At 40.6% G+C, this 24,711-nt stretch overlaps 1 protein-coding gene across 1 annotated transcript in view; it reads left to right on the forward strand.

The window, feature by feature from the left end:
• Positions 1-24,711, forward strand: part of LOC143330292 (contactin-associated protein-like 5) — an 80,764-nt gene that overhangs the window by 19,829 nt on the left and 36,224 nt on the right. The window contains exons 4-11 of the mRNA XM_076746743.1: positions 4,180-4,327; positions 8,037-8,240; positions 8,836-9,020; positions 10,509-10,652; positions 16,140-16,407; positions 21,232-21,375; positions 21,501-21,660; positions 24,583-24,689. Of these exons, the coding sequence (XP_076602858.1) occupies positions 4,180-4,327; positions 8,037-8,240; positions 8,836-9,020; positions 10,509-10,652; positions 16,140-16,407; positions 21,232-21,375; positions 21,501-21,660; positions 24,583-24,689 (1,360 nt within the window). The remainder of the gene's footprint in view (positions 1-4,179; positions 4,328-8,036; positions 8,241-8,835; positions 9,021-10,508; positions 10,653-16,139; positions 16,408-21,231; positions 21,376-21,500; positions 21,661-24,582; positions 24,690-24,711) is intronic.

The following is a 24,711-nucleotide window of genomic DNA, read 5'->3' on the forward strand; positions in this document are numbered from 1 at the left end:
GAAGAATTAGCTGTGTACCAAGCTGAGCTAAAGATCGACCATCCTTCTGGCATCTCCAAGTGCTGCAAGGTTTTAAGACGAATGGTATTGAAAATCCTTCTAGTAACAAATAAATAAACAAACACACACACACACACACACACACACACACACACACACACACACATATATACAGATGATCAATGAAGCTGGGCATACACTATACAGTTTTAGGGATGTTGTTTAATTCTACCTGATAATGATTCGAGAGAAGTCAAAGAATCACCAAAATCAATTGCAGCCTCCCTGTGAGGAGCACTGATCTCCAAACTAAATTTTATGGCAGGCTGGACAGTATCTATGGACATATCTTGCTCTGCATCCATGTGTTTGGCAGGAATTACTGACCCAGTGACATCTTCATTCTTAAGCTCCACCAGCAGGGATTAAAACACTCAAAAACAATTAAAGATGCCGAAAATGTAAATAAAATCACGTATAGACTTTGACATTTAGTAAAACATAAATCCATCCAACCTTTTCTTTCAGTGCAAACATTGAAAAGTTTACGCAGTTTCTCCTTTTGTTTAACTTTGTCTCTGCAATGATTCACTTGCTTGTTTGTTTTTTCTTACCTCAGTAACAGCCGAACTGACATCACTGTACCTGCAAAGAGCCTGTTCTGAGCAAAGCCTGTTTCACAAGAGGAGCATGTGCAACAACAGGAAGACACTCCTCTACAAGCTCATAATAAGCTAATTATAATGAAAATAACTTACGTCTGTGCAAGGAATGCATCAGGTCTATGTTACCTTCATTATCCTTGAAAAGCAAGCCTTATTTGAAAATCTCTTTTTTTAATTTGCCTGTGAATCGATCCTTAAGGGGGAAATTTAAACACTGATTTTCATGGTTGTAAACTCTTCAGGTAGATGGGGATATAACAAGGATTCAAATATGTTTGCTTGAGTGATAATTTGTGTTTCATCAGAGTAATTTTCTGCTCCTGTTTTCATTTCTTCACGGGATGGCGATGTCTGTCTGTTACTGAAATATCTATGTCCAGACTGTGTGAAAATGTCGCCTGTAATGTTGTCCAGGAACGGACCGGACCCAAGCGCAGAAAACACACCACCTCTAATTTCAGACATAAGAAAATCTCTATATTTCTTTGCTGAATTCAACACAGAAAAAGAAAAGCTGTTAGCAGAATAGAAAAGGAGACTAACTAAATAAGTCTGCATGTTGCAAGATGAACAGGTGAAAGCAGGCAGACTGCGAGCCCTTCCTCTCAGCTAGCAGGACTGAGCCACTGGTGCGAATGTCATGGAATACCCAGCACGGCTCAGAATCAGCACCCTGGACAGCAGTTGTGACAGCTGCCATGTTGATGTTAACATTTAGCTCAAAGCATCATTGTGCACAAATACAGCCTCACAGGGCTGCTAGCATGGCTGCAGACTCTTGTTTTACATCGGAGAAAAACCTTGGCAGTACAAAATTCCTTCATCTCACTGAACCCAAAATTGAACTCATTAGGTAAAGTACAGATTTTTTTTGTTGAACAGAAATATTTAAGACCCTCTGTTAAATAAGATATTGAAGAAACAGCAAAGGCCTTGTTGATCCTGGTCTGAGGACTTCTCACTGACTGACTGGTGATCAGGGATTGCTGAAGTATTTTCACTCATGGCAAGGTCATGCCCCCGTAGCTGTCTCTTCACTGTGAGTTCCCGTAGGCTGTTTAACTGGCCAGTGACCTTTTTGGACATATTCTATCGTCTTCATCGCTGGCAGCAGGATTTATCCCCCAGTGAACTGATTAAAATAAACCTATGTGCCTGCGCTGTACGCAACAGAAAGGAAAACTGACTCAAGGGAACTCATCACTGGAGAGGAAGAGTAAAGAGTCTTAATGAATGAGGAGAGAGACTGTTACACAGTGACAGAAACATAAATAGAAATAATGAAGTCACTGTGGGGTTAGGACTGTTTATGTGGATAAGGACTGAACTCGGTCCTCTGGACCTCTGGAAAATCTTCTGTACCCTCAGGCCCTTTATTCAGAGACTTTACTTCATCTCCCAGCTGGAACACACAGGATGTTCAGTAGCAAGTTTTTCCAAAGTGGAAAAAAAAACATACGTCATAGCTCAGGACAGCCTCAGCGGTGTTGGTATTACTCTTGAATACTAATGACTCATCATGATGTGTCTGGGTTTTGTTAGCTAATGGATAGTTAGGATGGCAGCACTGCAGCCTGTGTCAGAGTTAATTGGGTTCATTAGATTTTCCAGACGTTCAGCTGAGAGTCAAGTGGAAAGACAGGGTTAATAATTATGAAAAAATTAAGAAGCAGAGTTTCAGGAGTTGTATAACAAATATATACCTGCATATACACTGAACATATATATATATATAATATATATGTGTGTATATATTGATTCTGACCTGAGGGAAGAGAAGTTTTTTTTCCCTGTAAAGTGCTCACTTTCTTACTATGCTCAACACAGTTTGGTTGTTTCACCTGATGGATTTTTGTATTCCTGTTCTTGTCATTTTTGCAAAAAGCTGATGTCGTCTATTAACCAATCAGAGTTCAGCAACATTTGGATCCCACTGCATGACAGTGGCCTGTTTGCTTATGTTGCCAGCAGTGTCAGTCAGACCAGTCCAACCACACCCACACAGTCCTGATGGAGGGGATCAGCCAAGTTTTTCACCAACAAATAATGACTAAGCTGAGCTTTATGTTGAATATTAATTTTGATTGTTGCCACTCTAGTCATGAACACTTTATATGAATATGTTATAAAATAATGCTGAGAATTTGAAATCGCGTTTCAGGGGATTTACAGCTTTTTAATGCAGAGCAATCAAATAGTCTTCCACTGCAGTGTGTCTCACACAAAAGCCTGACAATAATAAGGTCATGGCAAGAGCCGTGTATGACAAGCACAGCGGCAAGTTTTCATCAGCCTGATTCCCAATAAAACACGAGCGAATGCATTAGATTTTTTGGCTGAAAGCATTTAGAAAACTCAACTGTTGTGAAATATGCATGTCTTGGCCAATGTGGTTCTCTTATTTCATTTGGTCTAAAAGCTGTTTGCAGTGCTAAAGTAATACATTTGCTTTGACCAAATGTTTAAGCCCCAGTGCCATTTGTTAATCCCTCCTGTGCAGACGTGAATTACTCTGCATGTGTAAATAAGCCTGGCTTGTGCGTGAGTTAAGATTCAGCCACAAGGCTCCACTCAGGAAATGGCTCAAAATGGGAAAGCGGTGGCATAAATCACAATAACAACCTTAACAGTCGCACAGTTGCCTTGATTATCTACCAAGAGGCAGCATCCTGATGCATTCAACGCCACGTCTGCTTTGCAGTGTCCTAAAAGCACTGGGCGGTCATTTGTGCCGGTGGTCATTGTGTTCCTGTTGTTGTGGAAAGTTGAATTATTGGCCTCGTCTGTCTGTGTTGAACTATTCACAAAACCCCGGAGCTCCACTGTCACTGATCTATATTTTCAGTTCTTTATAGTCCGATTACTTATTGATTTGATATGTCACCTGCCTAGAATTTGTTATGAAGAAGCTGGTAATCAGTCATTTAAGAGGAGAGGTTGTTTGTCTCCTCTCTGTCTCCATCTCCCTCTCTCCCTCTCTTGTTTATGTCCCCTGGCTTTGTCTGGTGCAAACTGAAAGCAGGAGAGGGGTGGAAAAGAAAAAGAGCAATGCCATCTCACCGTTGTCCTCCGAGGTCTTTGTTTTTAGCTCTGCAGGGTGAAAACACAATATGAGAGGCCTTATTCTGCCTCTGGCTGCCTCAGTGGTGATTTTTCCTCACATGGACCTGTTTGAACGGATATTCTCATATTTCTACACCACACAATGATTCTTATCACTTTACATCAAGTAGTATGTTCAAGGATAGGAAGAAGACATTGCCCTTGGCTTTGCTTTGTCAGCACTTTGCTGTTGTCTGTGCTGTTCAAGGATTTAGATTTTTATTCTGCTTATATTTCAAGTGTTCAGCTAAAAAAAAACCCAGACTGTTCTACTCCCGGATGAAAAAAATATTACTACTCGCTTACTATCTGAGGCCATTTGTTGTTTCTCAGTGGAGCCTTGGTCACTTGCTTTACATCACTTTCATGCTGCCACCATAACCGCACTCTTTGTCCCTCTGTGCTCCTGCAGAGATTTGTTGGAAATATGAATTCGGAGGCTGTTGTCCAGAACAAGTTGTCCCACCCAGTGAGGACACGTTTCCTGCGTTTTGTCCCTCGTGACTGGAACCCCAGTGGCTGGATGGGCCTCAGAGTAGAGGTGTACGGCTGCTCCTACAGTGAGTAACACACACCGTGGACTGAATACCACACTCTGAAAGCACTCAGTCTCCACATCAAACATCTGTAGTTACACCACCTAGAAGGATTTGATCATTTGTACACCCGGCTTTGGTGCTCCGCTCCTGATGGAGAGTAATGAGGACTATTTTCTCTTGACTTGGTTTTAACACGCTGTTTGATACTCCAGACAGCAGTGAAATGATGAATCACAAACACGACAGCCAGGGTGTGCAACATATATCTGCAGCGATTTCACATTCAGCACTTCCAGAATAAAACTTAGAAGATTAGATCCACTAAGCCAGCAGATTAAGACAAATGTTGCAACATCTGGTGATGCTGTGGCTGTGGCTTTCAGCGGTTGGAAAAATGTTGGTACAATTAAAATCCGCATCATCTTGTCACAGTGAAAGGGAATGTGACTTTCGTTTTGGAATTTTTATGCTCTTTGAGGCTCTTTTTGTTCTTCCTCTGACAGGTCTGTGCTGGTTTAGATAACAGCTATTTTATAACTGTTATTTTATGATTTTCTGTAGCTGCTACAAACAGAAGCAGTGAGAGGATTTTCTAAATAGATGCTGCTGCTAAGTAGAGAATGATTAGTAACAACTACAGTGATCCACAAACACACAAAGTGGATACGGATAATGTAAAAACATGTCCAGTGCAGCTTTGTTCAGTACATTGCTGATAGTAATCCTGATGCCTTTAAAGATGACAGTATTACAACACATGTGAGACAATTAATGCCAAATTCATAATTTCGAATACTCTTCATCATCATAACTTAATTATCTCCTTGTCTCAATGAAATGTCTTCCTGAAATAAATGCCTCATTATCTCAGGGCGACATGCCACGACAGAAAAAGTTTAGTTACATTTTCCATGTAACTATGGAAGCAAATAAACCCTTGTTAATATTTTAAGCTCGTGAAACGGTGTTAGCAAATGATTTCTCAGCCTGCAGTTGTAAATCACCTTTTGTGTGCATGTGAAAAAGGTTGTGTGCATTTATCTGAATTTGTAAATTTGTAAAAAGTGAACTAAAACAACCAAAAACCAAATAATGTGTACAAAGTTTTGTAGCTCTAGAAAAATTTTGTGGATGTGGGATTAAAGTTTGTGCAAGAATATTTTGGATAATGAGGTTTCAGAAAGTCTGAGAGGTGGACACACAAATTGCCTATCGTTGTATGTGACACTAGCTACAAGGTACAAGCTACGAGCTTTTACCATGATCTTACAAAACTAGCCAATTAGCTGAGCAGACTAGCCAATTAGCATGTGTGGACAACATGCTAATTGGCTAAAAACATTGTCAAAATTCATGCTTGTAACTCGTAGTTTGTAGCTTGTATACTTCAGTGTCAGGTGCACAGATGGGACATTTGTGTGTCTGCCTCTCAGTCTTTGTGAAACCTTTGTTCAAAATAATCCTGCAAAAATTTTAATCCCTCATCCACAAAATATTTCTACAGCTACAAAAACATTCTGTGCATGTACAAATTACACCTGTGTGCACGAAAACTTTTCACACATGCACAAAATATTCCTACAGCTGTAAAACACAGTTGCACATTCACAAACAAATCCACACATTCAGATAAGTGTATACCATTTTTTTTTTTTTTTTTTGCATGGGCACCAAAAGTGATAAACAGCTGCGGGCTGAGAAATTATTTTTTAACACCACAAGCTCAAGATATTAATGACCCTTATTTGCTTCCATATGTAGCCGGCACAGTAACGATGACAAAGGAGTGGGCCAACTCTGAAAATTGCTAGTTCTTGGATTATCAGCCCGTGAGGATGCAAACCAAGACGCCGCTGCTGTGTGGGCTCATGTAGAAAACAGCAGCGGCAAGTGTTTTAATGCACATCACACGCCACCAGTGTGTGTTCCCTTTAACGCTTAACACTAAGTAACGTTAAGTGAATTAACTCAAGATAATGAAATCATTTTTCATTCATTTTTTTTATTCTCAAAATAACACGGTTCAATTATTATTTGGGAGTAATTTGCATAAAGTACTGAATCATAAACAAATCTATTAAAATGGCTTCATAGTTAACAGATTCCATACTTCTGTAGTGAACAAATGAGACCTCTGTGACTACGCAGCTGATAAAAGAAATGCTGTTCAGACACACAGTAACATTTATATCCTGAGCAGTCCTCTATAAAATCCATATAATGGGGATTCACTGACACAACTCTCCCACGCATTGTGAAGCAGCGCTAACTAGATGAGCCAGTGAATTAATGCACTGTGAAACACAGTCAGAATATCCCACAGTGGTCAGTTTTATGATGTCCAACCACCACACAGGAGTGAAGTGTATTAATGTTGGATAAGCAGGTATAAAACTAATACCGCCTCCTTCTTCCTGCTTTGGTCAGTCTATTTTTGGATTCATGCATCTGCCTACGTATAGAACCTACTGAAGAGATGAATTACTGATGAATGACGTACGTTACAGATGCCATTAATCTGCCAAATCAGACGGAGAAAGAGACACAGGCAGGTTACATGCTATGCAGCTCATTCTGCGGCATTACAGACTGTAATCTATACAGGAGTGTCCCTCTGAAGCAGGATGATATAGAGGTGACACTGAGAATGCCCCCATACTATTCACTGATCTCAGATGTATTCTTCAGGACTGCCTGAAATCTATTGCATATAAATGAGGAGAGTGAAACAGGCCGATTGTAATATAGATTGAGATTCTCTCCATTTGGACAGGTGGCTGGTTTTTGTGCCATGAGTAGAGCAATTTGACTGAGTACGGTCCTCCTTTCCTTTCTCCCTCAGATTACTGTTTAACAGCCGGGCTCCCAGCACTGCTGCAGTGTGACAGCACAAAGTCAGACCACTTTCAAACAGTGAGCTGCACGTCTCACGACAGACTGGTTGACCCGAGCAGTTATTTGTTATTGACTTCACTGTGCAAAGACTGTGCCGACTGTTACCAATTCCATTTTTAATCGTTTGATTGCTTTGATACTGGTGCTTAATGAATAATTTTGTATTGCACTGAATTTAATTACTGCAGCCAGAGGCTACGTTCTGCTTTAAATCAAATGGCATGTCCAAAACAATTATTGTGGGATCACCCACCCCGACTTATCACAACAGGAAGCCACTGAAAGGGTTGCAGTCATGTGCTTTATCATTTCTTCTTGTTGTTCCTCTTATTAGTACAATTGCTCAGAGAGATGTCTCATTTTTCTTCCATTTCTCTTTTGCCACATTAAATCCCACAGATTTGAGATTAGTTTTGACAAAAGTAAAGAGTATTTTCAAGAGCTATAATCTAAGTGTGTCATCTTTATACCCTAAACTGGCCAATATTATTGTAATTGATTTTAAAACAAATCCAAATTTAAGCCTTTAACATGCAAAACTTTGTTAATATTTAATGTCAAAATATAGATTGACGAACAGGAGACTGCTGAAAAATCGTGTACAGTGCAAACTTCTTAAAAGCAATTACACATATAATGTTTTCAGTCCAGTCTGATGGAAGTTAGAATATTAATCCAAAATGATGTGGACTTAATTGTGAAAGCAGTTCTTCAAAACATGACACTGTATTAATTACTTTCTAAAAACAGTGCAAGCATGCAGACCATTTTCTTAGAATTCACTGGAAATCCAGTGTTCAGTACTGATTCTTGAGTTATTCTGATTGTCTTGTAGAGTCATATGTGGCAGATTTTGACGGCAGAAGCTCCTTGCTGTATCGGTTTAACCAGAAGTCCATGTCAACGGTGAAGGACGTGATCTCTCTGCGGTTCAAGAGCCATCAGGCCGAGGGTGTTTTACTGCATGGAGAGGGCCAGAGAGGAGACTACATCACCCTGGAGCTTCACCGAGGCAGACTGGACCTCTATCTCAACTTAGGTGCTTTCCAGAACTCTCCCTCAAAATTCCATTTTTTATGTTTACAAGAATATTGTCTCAGAGAAAAGTGTGTCTTCGTGGTGATTTTGAAAATCTGTGCCAGATTGAGAAGGCATGAAGCCCTTAATGTTTATTTTGAGGTGGATGTTTCCATGACTGGGATGTATCACAGCAGTGTGGTGGTTATCACCTCATTTCCAACTAGTAATGAGTTTTCTCACAACATACCAAGACCAAATTTATTTAGTCTTAAAAGCCAGACTGCTGTTTTCCAAGCAAAGGCATTCGATTCCCAACACTGTTAAGAGATCATAAGAAAAGTGCAACTGTTTTGACATTTTTTATACTTGATTAATGATTTCAACAATTATTTGATAATGAGAATGAGAATTGCTTATTTTTCTGATGGCAGGGTTATTAACTGTACTACTATTTAAACAGTACATGCCAGCACACATCACCTGGGTGAATGGAGGACACACTAATTGTGTGTGTTCATGTTTTTGAGCGCTGCCTATCCGCCCTCACACATTTCTGGGCGTACTATTGAAGAGGAAAAGCTGCTCAGTGTGCTGTTTCCTTTGTGTTTCTCCAGATGATAGCAGGCTGAGGTTCAGCAGCAGTCGTGTTGCCGTCACTGTGGGCAGCCTGCTGGATGACCAGCACTGGCACTCTGTTCATATAGAGCGCTTCAACAAGCAGGTTAACCTCACCGTGGACTCCCACACACAGCACTTCCAAACCAAAGGAGAAGGACATTCACTGGAGGTGGACTATGAGGTGAGTTCATGCAATGATTGAGTAACATAAATTGCAGGTGATATATCAAGAACAGCCTTGTAAATACGAGTATGTCTATAATTTATCCAGTGAGGGCCAGACAACCCTATCATTACTAACACGGTGATGAAAAGTGGAGTTAGTAATAAGCCGTAGAGTACCATGTTAAATAGAGTCTAGTGTATGCAAGCCCTGGGGAAGGAGAATGTTTTGAAATTACATCTCTGTAATGAATGACAGCGAAGAAAGAACCAGAAAAGTAGCAGAGAGTTATTTTTGTTTTCTCAAAGGAATAGCAGACTGCCAAGAGGATCGTCAGTCTCCAAAAACATCACATACTTCTTTTTTATCCCAGTTCCAAACCATATTCTTGCAAAAGAGATTATGAGATATGCCCTCTTGCAGTAATTTAGAGACCCATTCATGGATTATGCACTAAACCCCTCCCTAGGACAGCAATTATCCAATCACAGTTGTTGGCAACCTTAATGAGGCACAGCAGGCCTGTCAAGCCTTGGATTTCTCAACAGGAGCGGTATGCATGGGGCGCTAAGAGCGATTCTCTGTGAAGAGTTTAAAAGATAGCACCTTTTTAGCATTTCCAAAATCATACTATGTGAGCATGCAAAGCTTGACAGGCGTAGCAGTGGTAACTAAGGGGACGGGGCTTAGCTAAAGGTCAATAAAAGAGCAAATTTGCACAATTGCAGCCAATGTTGAAATTACTCCTGGATTGACCAGATGTATGTGGATCCCCAAACATTATACCAAGATGCAATGATTGTTATTGTTATCCCAAAATGGACGTTAATCTGTTGCTGTAACTGCCTCCACTCCTCCGGGAGGGCCTTCAGAATGATTTTGGAACCTGGTTGCAGGCATTTGTTCCCATTCAGACACAAGAGCAGCAACACTGATGATGGCTGATAAGGTCTGGCTCACAGTCAGAGTTCCAGTTCATCCCAAAGGTGTTAGATAGGGTTGAGGACAGGGCTCTGCGCAAGCCGGCCAAGTTCTTGCACACCAAAATTGCAAAACTGTCTCTTTAAGGACCATTTTTTAGTGAATGGGGGCTTTGTCACATTGAGAAAGGAGGTCTTCCCCAAACTGCTGTAGCATTAAGATTTCCCTTTGTTGGAACAAAAGGACGTGCACCAAACCATGAAAAACAGCCCCAGACCTGAAGCACACATACTGTATCCATACAGTCATTGTACAGTGTGGATACAGTGAGTGGGTGGTGTTTTCCCACTTGCTGAATCACCGGCTCAGATGTTCATGCACTAACTGTTGAGAAGAATATGCAGTTTTGATGGTACAGTAAAGTACTGAACAGAATGTGAATTTCATTTTATATGTTTTTTAATGAAAATGCCATTGATAAAGATACATTTTTCACCATTATATATTTTATTATATTACTATTTTGGGTCAATCTCTGCATCTAGTGCTAAGGGGTCGTTCTCTTCTGCTTTCCTTTCATCAAAGCTGAGTTTTGGAGGCATCCCACTGCCTGGTAAACCTGGCACCTTTTTGAGGAAGAACTTCCACGGCTGCATGGAAAACCTCTACTACAATGGAATCAATATTATAGACCTGGCCAAGAGACGAAAACCACAGATACACAGCGTGGTAAGTTTAGAGTTTTCTGGTTTTCAGGCAGTGCACATGTACTGTCAAATGTGTTGGATCTTCCTTCTGATGATGTGTCCTTCAGTTTTAACTTAAAGGATAATATTAAATTTGATTACTAATCACCAAGAAATGTACTGAGCTAGACATTTAAAATGAAAATAAACTAAACTAATAGTGACACATTTCAATGTGACAGTGTCTTTATACTTAACAGCGACATATACACAGATATATGTGTGATAAGCCAATGTCAGCCTATATATCAGCCTGTTTGTTGGCTCTATTGCTAATAAAGATGAATGTCCTTTGTGCCAGTTCAGGAAAAATCTTCAACTTCCCCCACAGATCCAGGTTGAGTCAGTCCAAATGACTTCCTGGAGCTCGGTACAGTCCTTGTGCTTTTCTTCCAAGAATAGATTTACTGCCTTTAAAAGCGCAGAGATGTGAGAAAGCACTTTGCCATTTGAAAGCCATCTTACACAGCAGAGAAACTGGAAATGGATTTAATGATATTTAAAGAGAGAAAGTGGGAGAGCATACTAAAAGGAGACAAGTGAAACAGTGTATATATATATATATATTGCATAAATACAGTATACGCGCGCGCACACACACACATACACACGCACAGTATACAGTCGCATGCTAACAGTCTTTCAGTTCTTATTTGGGGGATTTTTGCGCATTCTTCCTGTAAAAGCTTCTAGTTCTGTGAGACTCTTGTCCATCTTGCCTGCACTGCTCCTCTGAGGTCTATCCACAGATTGTGGATGGGGGACGGTGAGGGCCATGTGAAAACCTTCAGCTTGTGCCTCTTGAGGTAGTCCATTGTGGATTTTTTTGCTGTGTTTCGGCTCGTTACCCTGTTGTAGTTATCGTTATCCTGTCTTCATCTTCAGCTTTTTTCCTTTTGCAATAAATGTGAGTTGACTGTACGTTCATATACATCTCCTGTCGCTAATGAGAGGTTTTGTTCAAATGACTCAGGAAGCCAGCTCACTTCAGGCAAGTATGTAGAGTATATATTATATGAATACAGTGATTGAGAGTGAAATAAAAAAGCCAGCAGTACATGAATGAATGAAGCCTTTACATAAAGGAATAGTGCAGGTTTCAAGCTGTTGCTTGTCTGTAAATGACTGTAGGGGAATTACCTCTAAATTAATGTTACATTCGTTAATATTACTAAGGGCACCAACCTTCCTCAGCTAAGAAGGATTTGTATATCATATCTTGTAATGCTGATGTAGTGAACGAATGAACCAACAGTAGATCAGTCTGATAATCTAAGGCGTGAACTCTCAGTACAGGGATTGCTTATATCCAGCTCAAAAGGACACCGTCTGACAACGACTTGTATGCAAAAGATTATTTATTAAACACAATAATAAAATGAATATGAATCGTGAATAATACGATAGATTATATGGATGAGGTAGATTAACACAAACACTGCACAGAGGAACTTATGGCAAGAGAATGGTAAAATGAGTTTGGCGATAGTGAGAAGTAGGTTTTTAAAGGGAAATGGGGACGCGAATATGAAGTTAATTTGTTGAATGAACAATTTAGAGAATTTAAACAAATTGACAATATCTCAACCTCACGGACCAACTCTTATTCAAGACCGCTTAAATATGCCTACTTTGTCAGCGACGTTCCTAGATGTCTGCTCCGAACTGACACGAAGAGGCTCCGCGCCGTGGTCCGTCACTCTGATCTGCACAGCCGTCTGCCAGGCGAATCAAGCGAACCACTGTTGAGAGCCGGTGCTGGACAGGGATGTCTCGGGAGCTGAGGGTCTTCGTTGTCAGTTACAGACGAGGAACGGCTTCCGATGGTTTTTTTTAACCCGGACCAGCGGGTTAGCAGCAGGCTACAGGTCTTCGGTGCGGTCAGTTAGTTGTTGGCCGTTTGGCAAGGCTTTTGATTACTAATAATAAGATTGAGAAACTCTTCGATGGCCGGTCGAAAATGTCTTCAAAATCATTATAACGTGACTAGACTTTAACAACAAAAATAGGAATTGTGCGGCTTGGCGTGGCGAGCAAAGATGAAAGTTTCACGAAAATTAGAAAAGTGCGTTTTCTGCAGAATTAAATCAGGCCGCTCTGTGTAGTTGTGAGCAGCAACAAAAAGACTGAGAAAATGACGGAGCGGAAAAATACTTGAAAACTAAAGAACAGAACTTAACACAAACTAAGACAAAACGAGACGAAAGAAAAACGAGACAAGAAGAAGAAGAAAGACAAAACAAAAACTGGCGTCCGTTGCACGCGGCTAACTTTATCATCGCTCCAGGGCGTGTCTAATCAACAGGACGTCACGCATGTGGGATAGTTCGCAGACACGCAACGTGATTTCATTTCACAGAGCGAGAATTAATTAATGATTCATACGAGGGCTCATCTGCTTCTCACTATGGTCAATCGAATATATTTTAAATGATCAATTTTCAATGGCACTACAACAACAACATGCGTGTTCACTACATGCGTTAGACAATTCTTATGAATAACGACAACATTAAACAATGAACATGGTAACATTTTCTAATACTAGTCCCAATAAACATGATGACTAAGGGTATAACAACTTTAATATGATGAAGGAATAAAGAAGGGCAGACTATATTTGCCGAAATGATTATCGCTATTATAGTTACGTATTAATAAATGTCTCCCGCTAAGCACATTCAACCTAACCGCTATGAACCTCTAGATGGCAGTATGGGTACATGGTAGAAACTCAGAGAAAACCTTTGAAATAGTTAAATTCACAGTTTCGTCATCCTGTAAGTTAGAAACACCAGGAAAGCATTGTTATTGTACAGATCACGAGCTTAGCAATGTAATAACGTCTACGGTTAAATCAAACATTGAGATTTGGTTAATTTGGTAGGTTAAGCAAAAAGGCACACAGACATACAGAACAGTTTGCTTCAGGAATATTTAATTTACAACCCATCAGCATTATCTGGTTTGAAGATTCCTTTGAGACATGGCATTCGTCCATCCAGGCAGTTTTATTGTCCTTAACTCCCATGGGCTATCAAGAAAGAGTTAGCACCTCCATGAGAACGTCTTGACCAGATGTAAATTAGAAGTAAAAGTGTTATCAGTGACTCTTGTTGCCCTGAAAGGGTGTGAGAAGAGGTCTCTAAACCAGACATCCTGTCTCTGCCTGGGTTCACACCTTTCTGTGAACCTTCCAGATGGTCAGTAACTCTTAAAAGTCTCATTGTTTTATCACTACACTTCTCCTGAGCAAAGAGAGGAGAAGAGGGTCAGCTACAGACCAGTTCTGCTACATGACCTTTATATTATTGCGGAAGCTTTTCCTGGTGCTACTTTGTCCTACTGCATACATTTCACAATAGTCTGTCATACTGCATGTTCGATTTTCAATGTCAACATGTTTTGGCTCCACTAGTGAATTATAGGAAGACTGACCAAGACAATACAAAAATAAAACACAGGCTGTAGAAACATTCAGTAAATTTTCTTTCATGACTCAGCACAAAAAGACTGATACTGACAAGTGTCCCATGTTAGCAGTTCTGTGAGGCTGTACTTAGGCACAGCCGTGCTTTGAGCTAAATGCTAACGTTGGCGTGCTAACGTGGTGCTGATGTTTAATGTTGTCCGTGTTTGGCTTCTTTGTTTAGCATGTTATCATCGGCTAACCAGCATTAAACACAAAGTACACAAGTTGATCAATTTGTAGGTCTTTTGTGATACAGTTAACCAAAGTGTTGGCCAAATTCAAGTTTTGACCTCATGATGGCGCTAGATCACTTAAAGTCAGCTGATCATGAAAGTTGTTATAATTCATCCAGGTGGGAAATGAATGTGTCCCAGATGTCCTGACATGACATCCAATACTCAGTGAGATGTTTGTGTCTGGACTATAATATTACACTGACGACCAGTAGATTGTTTCCATTCTCACGGCCATGCTGCTCGTGTGGTTCAAACTGATGATTTGATTCTATTTCTCCTCGCTGTGAGGTTTCACATTTTCCTCTCAGCTGATTCGTGATAATATTTGATTAGTGAGATTTAAGGCATTCTGGTCAGAAATTGGAAGGAGTGAATAATGTGAAAACAATCATGACACCCATTGTGATCCTAACTACTATATCATTAAGTCCAAGTGTGTGAATGGATTCATTTGGAGAGTCAGCCTCCCGCACAAATCAGATTGGTCGGCCAAAGAGCCACAAGCCACTTCTCATCTGAGACATCCTCTGCCTTTAAGGTCTGATTGCTGCGTTAAAAGGCCTTTACTGACAACAGAAGCAGAGAGGTGGAGAGAGACTGTCATGATGGAAGCTGTAATGGAATTTCAATGGGGCTATCTCCCTGAGGTTGATGGGAAGGAATCACATCGAGAGTCAAAGAGCTGTGATTGCTCTCTGCTGCCCTGCAGGCACCGGGGCTGATGGGACTCTGACCTTAGCAGACACAACCAGTGTGTGTTTAGATGTGCCTAACACAACCTCTGCACTGTGCAGAATTAAACTGAAATGTAAATGTAACTGTTTTTTATTTGATGTCTCTGCCCTATTGGTTTGGAGCAAAAGAATTTCATGCATTTATCTCGGATCGAGCTGTTTCTGCTTACTTTGGAGTTTAGACGGCCTCTGAGCCGGGTGGGCGTCATCACTCTCGCGGCGAAAATTGGTCCTAAGTTTACACGGAAGTGCTAAGTGACAAGAAATGGAAAATTGAAATTGAAATATGCATGTTCTTACTCTTATTATTTCATGCCAAAAGTTAGATAAGAAGCTTAATACCACTCTCACAACTGGATGTTAAATAAGAAGCTACACCGAACATCCGATTGACTTACTGATTGAGCTTAGCATAAAGACTGGAGACAGCTAACCTGGCTCTGTCAACCAGCAGCTGAAAAGCTCTCGAACATGTCAGATGTTGTTTGAGATGTAACCTGTCAATTAATGAGCTTCAGAGGTGCTGGAGGGCTGAATTTGTTACCTTGGGGCTAGGCTAATCTATTTGTTCACCTTGTTGCCAGCTTTTATGCTAAGCCAAGCAAATCATCTTGGATAACACTTATGATGTGACAGATATAAGTTGCTATCAATATTCTCATTTAACTCTTGACAAGAAACAAAACAGCATATTGTCTTTTTTCATTGAAATTGGTTACATTTTCATCGCACACACAATGTGGCAGCCCCTTCGTATCATTTTTATGAAGTGATATTTTCATTTAGGTGATATAAGTTCCTGCTTATGGTTAATTGATAGCTGGTGACAAATAATTCAGTTTAACTGGTTAAAGGTTACATTTAAAGTCAAAGTTTTCCTCATGGTTCTTTAACCATCTGCTGCCTTTTTGTGCATATCGACATTTATTTCCAGACGTATCACAATGAATTTCCCTTGACACCAGCTTACGCTAACATGTAGTTGAGGACGCATGTAAATCTCTGTCCTTGGGTTTGTCGTCCCGCAGGGCAATGTGACCTTCTCGTGTTCGCAGCCCCAGCTGGTGGCTTGCACCTTTCTGAGCTCCAGCAGCAGCTTCCTGTCGCTTCCGTCAGCAGCATCTGCCACAGGGGGGTTCTCTGTTCGCTTCCAGTTCAGGACGTGGAACCCAGACGGGCTGCTGCTCTCTGTGCAGCTGAACCCAGAGCCCCAGAGAATGGAGCTGCAGATAAGCAACAGCCGGCTGTGCCTGACCCTCCACAGCTCAGGACGACAGAAATCAGAGGTCTCTGCTGGTGAGTCCACAGGCCACTTACACACATTTAAGAAACACACATGAAAACATACAGACGATAACCATGTTAGTGAGGACCACCCCTGACTTCATGCACTCTCACAGACAGAATTCAAACATTAGCCCTATAGTAACAAAAAATAAAAATAAAAAAAGGGTATGCAGTGAGTAATTATTTTGATAATGATAATTTGATCATTATTATGATAATCAAACATTTGTACATATTATGTACACTCTAATTGGATTTGGTAATCTCCATGGATCAGTTTGGATCAGATTTAAACCACGCAAGCAATTTCATTCACATATAGGCCATTAAACAGAAAACAGTGGATTTCTTCAAAATTTACATTTGAAATATTAAAGAGTGTCCTTGATGAAGTGCGATGAACACATGCACATGAGGACGCACATGCAACGACATGTGTGACGCAATACACAGTCCTAATAATGAATTCACACTATTCCATTGATCTATAGGTGGTGATAACACACTAAGATATGCAGCAGTGCACCAACAAAGGCCTGGAAGAAGAAGATGCATGCATGTTAACAATGCTGGCTTTAAAATACCGCAGATCAGCTTGGAAAATGTTTTATAAGGAAGGAAATGCATTCAACACATTTCTTAAAGCTCAAAGACTTACACTGTTCATTTTAGATAGTAACACAGAATGTAAACATAACTTTTGTTTGTTTACAAGAAAACTCCACAGGGCCCCTTTAAGTGAACCGCTGACTTCAGTCTCTGCATTAATTAAAAATGCTTGTGAGGGAAAAAAAAAGAGAAGCAATCCGGCAATGGAAGCACAGCTCAAACACATCTGGGCTGTAATGTAGTCCTTATCCTAAATCTGACCTTAAACTTGACCTTCTAGATGTCTACACTGGAGCATTTGTTTTCATCTTGCTTGTGGGGAACTTGAGACACACACATCCACATGAGCATCGTGACCCCAAAACGCCCTCATGGCAATATGGACTGCACCAGCTCCATCTGGCTGCTTGTTTGTGTGCTTCACTCTACTGAGACAAAGTCTTGTCATCCAACTTACTTTTATTTTGTCCTCAGTAAACTCGAAAACGTTTATTTTCTCGGAATTACTTTGAGAAAAATATCATTCAATCCTCTGTATGGGATTGCTTAGCAAAGATAATAGAGATAACCATGATTGTTTGGGGAAGCCAGACTTTGAGCAGATGGTGGGCTGCAGGGAAATATAGATGGAGAAGACAACCACAGCTAAGGGACAATATTCCCTTTTATATAATTTACCTCAAGCTGCATTAAATTACCTATCTGCACCAGGGACTATCAGCCTTAGAGCTGCAGCACATGAGGAGAATGACCTGGAGTCGTCTTGTTGTTTGCAATAACAAACAATTAGAGTAAGTAAAAGTTTCACTGCAAATTAATTTTGCAGAACAAAGACGTAGTCTGATAGTTTGATATGAATTGACTTCTCAGTACTTTGATATATTTGTATGTTTATTTACCCACTTAGTTTCATTAGGATTCCTACTCCTTCCTCCTTGGGTAGATTTCTGGAGGTCACAGCTGAAATTATTATTGAGCAAGAGCTCTGATAGCATCTTGGTCCAGGGGGCTCATCTAGCTCCTCAGCACAGAGACCAGGAACAGTTTAAGCACACTGAGAGATAATTCCTGGGATCTAGTCTGTAAAATGCAGATTTATCCTGCGTGAATATGCTGCATCAAATAGAGACATGGGGGGTAAATCTCTTAATTTCATTAGGATCCCACACTAACACTAATCTCATGTGAAAGTGTGCATGATACTGAAAACAGCTGCAAATCTTTCTATGATGAATGTGCTGAATCACAACCAAACACTGGGGTCCAAGCAGAGAAAACTTGTCTCTAATAAACCTTTATTGTTCCTGTGGTGCATGAATATAGGCAGGGTCAGTGAGCATGAGCGTGTCATGCAGAAGTTTATACAAGAGTTACCTGTTGCTGCCATTTGCAGCCATAATGTGCAACAGTCCCCTTTTTCAGCTGCAGAATCATTAGAGTCATTAGTAACATGACAATTGCTGCACCAGTTGTGAAAATCTGTGTATTTCTGTATGCATAGTGTGAAGTTGTTAATTTCAAACGTAATTAAAGTCAGTTAAATTCACAGATTGTAGAGTATTTTCATCTGGGGTGGCTGTGGCACAGGAAATAGAGTGGTCATCCACCAATCAGGAGGTCGCTCGTTCGATCCCTGGCCTCAGCAGTCCATATGCCGAAGTATCCTTGGACAAGATACTGGACCCCAAAACTGCCCCCAGTGCTGTGCCGTCGGTTTGTGAATTCATATGTACGTCGCTTTGGATAAAAGCGTCTGCCAAATGACTAATTGTAATTGCAATCACCTTTCTGACCACCTTCCTTCTGTGGTACAACAGTGTCACATACCTCAGTATCAAACGCAGTGCAGCAAAGCTCTGAGCTGCAGAGCTCATCAGAGTTTTTGCTTTTATTTTTTTCTAAACACAACATCATGTTCTTCTCACTTTTCTTTTTCTGAGAAACATCACCTCATTGTTTAAAACAGTATCTTTTTCAGTTTGACAAGTAGACAACAGAATAGCTTAAGGAGAAATGCAGTTGTCCCCGTTTGATGAAGTGCTGTACTTGAGCTAAACTCACAAGAGAGTTAATGTGGAAAGAATATTGATCCGTATCTTCCTCTGTTCAGCCCAGAACTGATCTGCGCTAACATCTGCACCAGCTTGATTTTCACACCAGCAAACATCTGACTCAAAGCAGGAGATACACAACTCTCTACAATGGGTAACAACATCCGAAATGAACTTTTGTTTCATTCACCTCACTCTGCATCTACTGCCAGTTGGGGTTGTCAAGGACTTGAGGCAGCTGCCACTGCAGTGTGGTGCAGTAATGACATGACATTGTCACATGAAACTGTGTATTTCCTGGAGGCAGCACTGGGGCTCGGCGATGGAGTCTCAGACAGACGTAGAATAGGCAAATGTTTTATTTTTCTTAACAGCTGAGCAACTGTCACACAGGTCATAGATGTGAAACAAAAAGCATTCTTTCCGTGTCCTAGATAGGAGTCTGACACTTCAAGCTTGGCCAGCAGCAGGACAGCAAGGAGGTGGTGAGATATATACCGCATGAGCTGAATGGGGGGAGGGAAACTCCCACTGATGCTCACCAGCAGTCCCTTGTGGCTGCGCTGCTTATTCCATGAAACAGTCAATGGGGTGGAGAAAAAATGCCAATGGCGTTCACAGTCTGCTGGGATAAAAGGTTGTGCTGTAAGCGAAAGGCATCATTGGATTGCAAGGGAAATTTTCTCTTTTCCCAAGAGGCTGGACAGATCTGATTTTAGACTAACTAAAGCGACTCCCAGTGTGCACTCTGCATGACCGTCGCGTCCCCTCTGAGATCCCACACCACAGCACACCACAGCCTGGATGCTAATTTAGTCCAACTCAGTCAGAATGGAGGCGTGGATCAGTAATTTCCATGCACAGCTGCCATTGTGGCATTGTCCTCTTGAAGGCTACAGCTCTGAGATGAGCTGTCACCGTGATTTAAAAGAAATGATTTGCAGATAAAGCTGAGTTGGCTCATCTTTTTGGGGTTTTAATAGATTTTTGAACAACTGAATGGGTTTAAACTGATTTACAAGTGATTTTTATTCCCAGGTATCAAATTATTGGGTTAAGCAAATGGTCAGGTTTCTGCTATTTTAGCAGAAGGGGAGTTATGGCACCATTTATAATGAGAATATCTGAGCCAATGTCATACCTTTTATTCAGAAACCAGACTGGAAATTTGTCTAATGTCTGTACTTTAAATGTGTCTCACATCTAAAAAAAAATCCCAACTCACAGTACATTCACTACATCCTACTCTTAATGGACCCTTATTCCAACATAGCTTCCACACAGTCCAGGTGTGTTGGAGGAAGTATTCTGTTCCATTAAAAAGTTGTAAAAGTATTCTAAAAGTAGTAATACTGTGATATAAAACATACTCCACTACAAATAAGCATTGTGCATTCCTTTTTTTAAAGTATTATCTTAAAAAAGCATTTACATTCACTGAAAAGTGTCAAAAGGTGTATAATTTGCAAGCAAAAATCGCTCTTTATTAATTATTATTATTACTGAGGGATAAACATGGGAATGTTGCAGCAGGTCAAACTATTTTATATAACAATGCATCATATTTTCTATGCCCAGTATAGGTTTCAGACTCTAAATTCATTAAGTAACTAATAACTATAGCTGTCAAAAAACTGCAGTGAAGTTAAAAGTACAATGATTCCCTCAGAGGTGTTCAGCGTAGAAGTGCAGTACAGTGTGTATGTTGCTTTACACCACTCACTTCACAGTGTGTGTTCACACTAATTAACAGATATGAATAAGCTGACATTCGAGTCATTCCTCCTCAGTTTCACATTAATTTCATCGAAATGATAAAATGTGCTGCTCTGTGACTCATCTCGTCTCTCGTCTCGTGTGTCTGGGGGGAGTGCCGAGAGGAAATTCGGGGGGTTTGACGCCAGTATTGGCAGCTATTCCAAAATTAAAAGTGTGTCTTTAACTAATCCCAAACACAGCTGAAATGAATAATAAAATCGTGTTCTTGTGTGGCCATTGTTTGTGGCTGCTGAGAAGACTAACTATGACCATGTAACACTCCGATGAAGCAGAATGCAGCAGCAGAAAACCCTCACGGCCTCCAGGTCTGCAGGAAAATGGACATATCGGATATCTCCTTCTCCACTAAACTGTCATTTCTCTTCAAGCCTTCACATGAAATGTTCTTCTTTAGGTCACAGGGTCAACGATGGTCTGTGGCACTCCGTGAGTCTCGACGCCAGGAATCTACAGATCACTTTGACTGTGGACAGTGAGCCGCCCTCCACAATTGAACTGTGGGACCAACTGGAATCAAGAGGCAACTTTTATTTTGGAGGTTAGTAGTCGTGTTGAAATACATGAATTCTTTCTCTTTTACACACACTATAACAGAAGATTTCTTGAAAGTTTCATAGTGCTTGTACTTTACAACTAAAGGTGGCATCATGTGTTTCCATCCAGGCTGTCCCACCATGGACTGTCAGCACCTGACTCTGGCCTTCCAGGGCTGCATGCGGCTCATATTCATCAACAGGCAGCCGATGAATCTCAATCATATACGGCAAGGGTTGCTGGGCAATTATAATGAGCTTCAGTTTGACACCTGCAATATAAGAGACAGGTAAAGTAGTTAGAATTTCTGATTTACACTTTTATTAATTAGAGGGCAGTTCTCACAGAGATCTTACAGAAAACTTTGACAGTCAACAGTCAAAATGTTTCAAATGTGAAAGTCTGTAAAACGTTATCCAAGCTGACAGGAGAGAGTTATTCATGCCCACATTGTTAATTTGTAGATGGCAGTGTGTTGTCTGCAGAGCTGCCTGAAAGTCACTGACATCTTGTCCTATAGAGGCAAACACGCTGACAGAATCATCCAATTAAATTGCAACAGAAACTCAGCAACACCTTTTCTGGCAGAGGACTATGCTAACAAGCTGCTCCCTACTGGCCTGTGTGGCATCCCTCCCTATCCCTGTCCCTCATTACCCTGCACAGCTGTGGGCCCTGTGAACAGGATTGGCAGACCTATGAGCTCAATGAATGTCTGCATGTGGCTTGGAACATTTAGAGAAACAAGACAAACATGCAAACTGAAGTTTTTTTTTAACTTGTATTTACCCCGAGGAGAATTCCTCCTTTGACAGATTTTAAACTATCTGCTTTCTGGTCCAGATTGTCCATTGTCAGAGGATATGCAAACACAACAGTGCTGCCAGTCTGTTGTGTCAGTGGGTGAAGGGAAGCACTGTAGGATGTGACAGAACAATGAAATGAGATGTTTTCTTCTCCTAAACTGGAATGAAAACATCTTTTACATGTAAAGTGTTGGGTTTTTTTTCTTTTTCTGCCAAAAAACAAGTGCTGATGGATGGGTGCATAAGTGGTGTGGGAACTGAGGTGAAAATACTTTTCACAGTGTGAATTACTCCTGGTGAACTTTTCTGATTGTTTAAAAGACATTTCTAGACAGTCTGATCTTACAAAGAAAAATCCTTAAAGCTATATTGATCACTTTTTGGCCACTAGGGAGCAGAAGAACTCAACAAGCTGCTAGGTCTGAAGCATCAAGCACATATTTACAGCACAGGCAGGAGTTTAAACCTTCATTAGCAGGTTTTTTGGTCATTTTTGAGGGGGTAGGGGGTTGTTTACCTTTATACGGTTTTACAAAGTGTTCCTGAGTCCATGCAGTAATATCCTTTATCCAATCATGTGTTCACAAAGTGGTGAACCTCTTTCCATCCTCGCTTGTGAACGACTGAGTCTTTCCAGGATGCCCCTTTCATACCCAATCATGATACTATCACCTGTTACCAATGAACCTGTTTACCTGTGGAATGTCCCAAACAGGTGTTTCCTGCTTTCTACACCAGACAGAAGCTAACTTTGCTTGTGTGTTGATTGGTGCTGGGCAGGTAGTGCACAGTGGGTTCACCAGAGCTGAAAACAGCTGTCTGCTGCTGCTGGAAACAAGGTTGATAGGAACGGTGAATAAGTCAGAACACCAAACCAAACAATAACAAAAAGCTCTGACTTAAAAATGACTTCAAAGTTTACTGTTAAAGCAAAACTTTATGTGAAATGTTGACATTTAAATGTATTTTTTATCTTAAAATTTGATAAATGTTAATAGTCTCTGTATAATGTATTTGGTAAAAAAAAAAGAGGATAGCAAAGTTTATGATGTGTCCTACAAATGAGACAAGCGTCTGCTTGCATTATGCAGTCTACATACACACAGCAACAAAGAAACGTCTGTAGAGCTAAAATGAAATTTGTGAGTGGGTGACATCCTCGCTTTCTTCTTCTCGGTGTGACATTGATGTCTTTGTAGCATCCTGTGCTGTAATCTGTTGTGAGGACTTGACACGTGAGGCTGCTGTGCTCAGCTTTGCAAATGTTCATTGCATTGATGTTAACTTTAATTTCACTTAATGTGGCCCAGTTAACGACCCCTGAGTAAGAGAAAATTAACTTTTTCATCTCTTTTTCTCTGCGTCTGATTAAACCTTGTGACTCAGTTTATGGTCAGTGTGCAGTTAGGTGTGCTGGCTACTGTAAATCTATGACCTGTAAGGGCACCCATGAACACAACAGAAAATAGCTTGATGGTAATTAAACCAGTGGCTGCAACCTTATCCTTGTTGCGGCTGGCCCGCTCCGCTGCAGTTAATAGGTGAGAGATGAAAGTGTATGAAATTATAGATGCATGCTCGAAAGGCTGGCAATTATGTGAAACTGAAGGAGGCTTGAGGAAGGGACTATTAATCAGAAGAGTGTGGTTTGAAATTTCTGTGAAGCGCTCATTGTGTCAAAATCCCATTAACAGGCATTCTAGTCTGAAGGTGACAGTAAAGCTTTTATTTTTAGAGAAACACCTCAACGTGTCAGCCTTTTTAAATTCAGACAAGGGCACGCTATGAGACACTATCATTTCACAGTTGTTTGGGATTTTTAATGAAACATGAATAAACAGCAAATTAGTCTATTGGGTGAGTTCCAAAGCGGCTGTTCATAATTGCATACAAAAGAATAAAGAGAACAGTGAGCAGGGGTCTTGCTTGCCTGATAAATAAAAGATCAGGTTTGCAAACACTAACAAAAGAAGTATCTCTATTGGTACCTAATACAAATGCAAAAAGGCTTGTATGATGTTTTGTTTTGCTGCCAAGGAATTGGGATTGTTTTGTGCCGCTCCGAAGATTAAAGTGTATTAGAAGTAAACTAGAGCTGAAAGAATATTTCCATTTGTCAGCGTAATAAGCAACTATTTGCAACTATTTTGATAATCAATTTTCAGGTTCCAGCTTTTGAAATGTGATCATTTGCCTCTCTTCTCTTTAATATCATCGGAAATAAAAATGTTTTTCAGTTTCAGATCGCCTCCTAGACAGAGAAAGCACTTATGTTGTTTTTTAAAACCTCTGATGTTCTACTGACAAAATGATTATTTGATTATTTGAGAAGGTAATGACAAGGTTGATCAATAGTGAAACCGATCTCCTGGTAGTAATCAGTTTTTTCTTTTTTTTTTTTTCAGATGCCTTCCCAACCTGTGTGAACATGGAGGCCGCTGCTCTCAGACCTGGAGCTCCTTCTCCTGCGACTGCTCAGGAACAGGATACTCTGGAGCGACCTGTCACAACTGTGAGCAGTTCATCTCACTTTC

Source organism: Chaetodon auriga, chromosome 13, assembly GCF_051107435.1.
Source record: "Chaetodon auriga isolate fChaAug3 chromosome 13, fChaAug3.hap1, whole genome shotgun sequence".
Lineage (NCBI taxonomy): Eukaryota > Metazoa > Chordata > Actinopteri > Chaetodontiformes > Chaetodontidae > Chaetodon > Chaetodon auriga.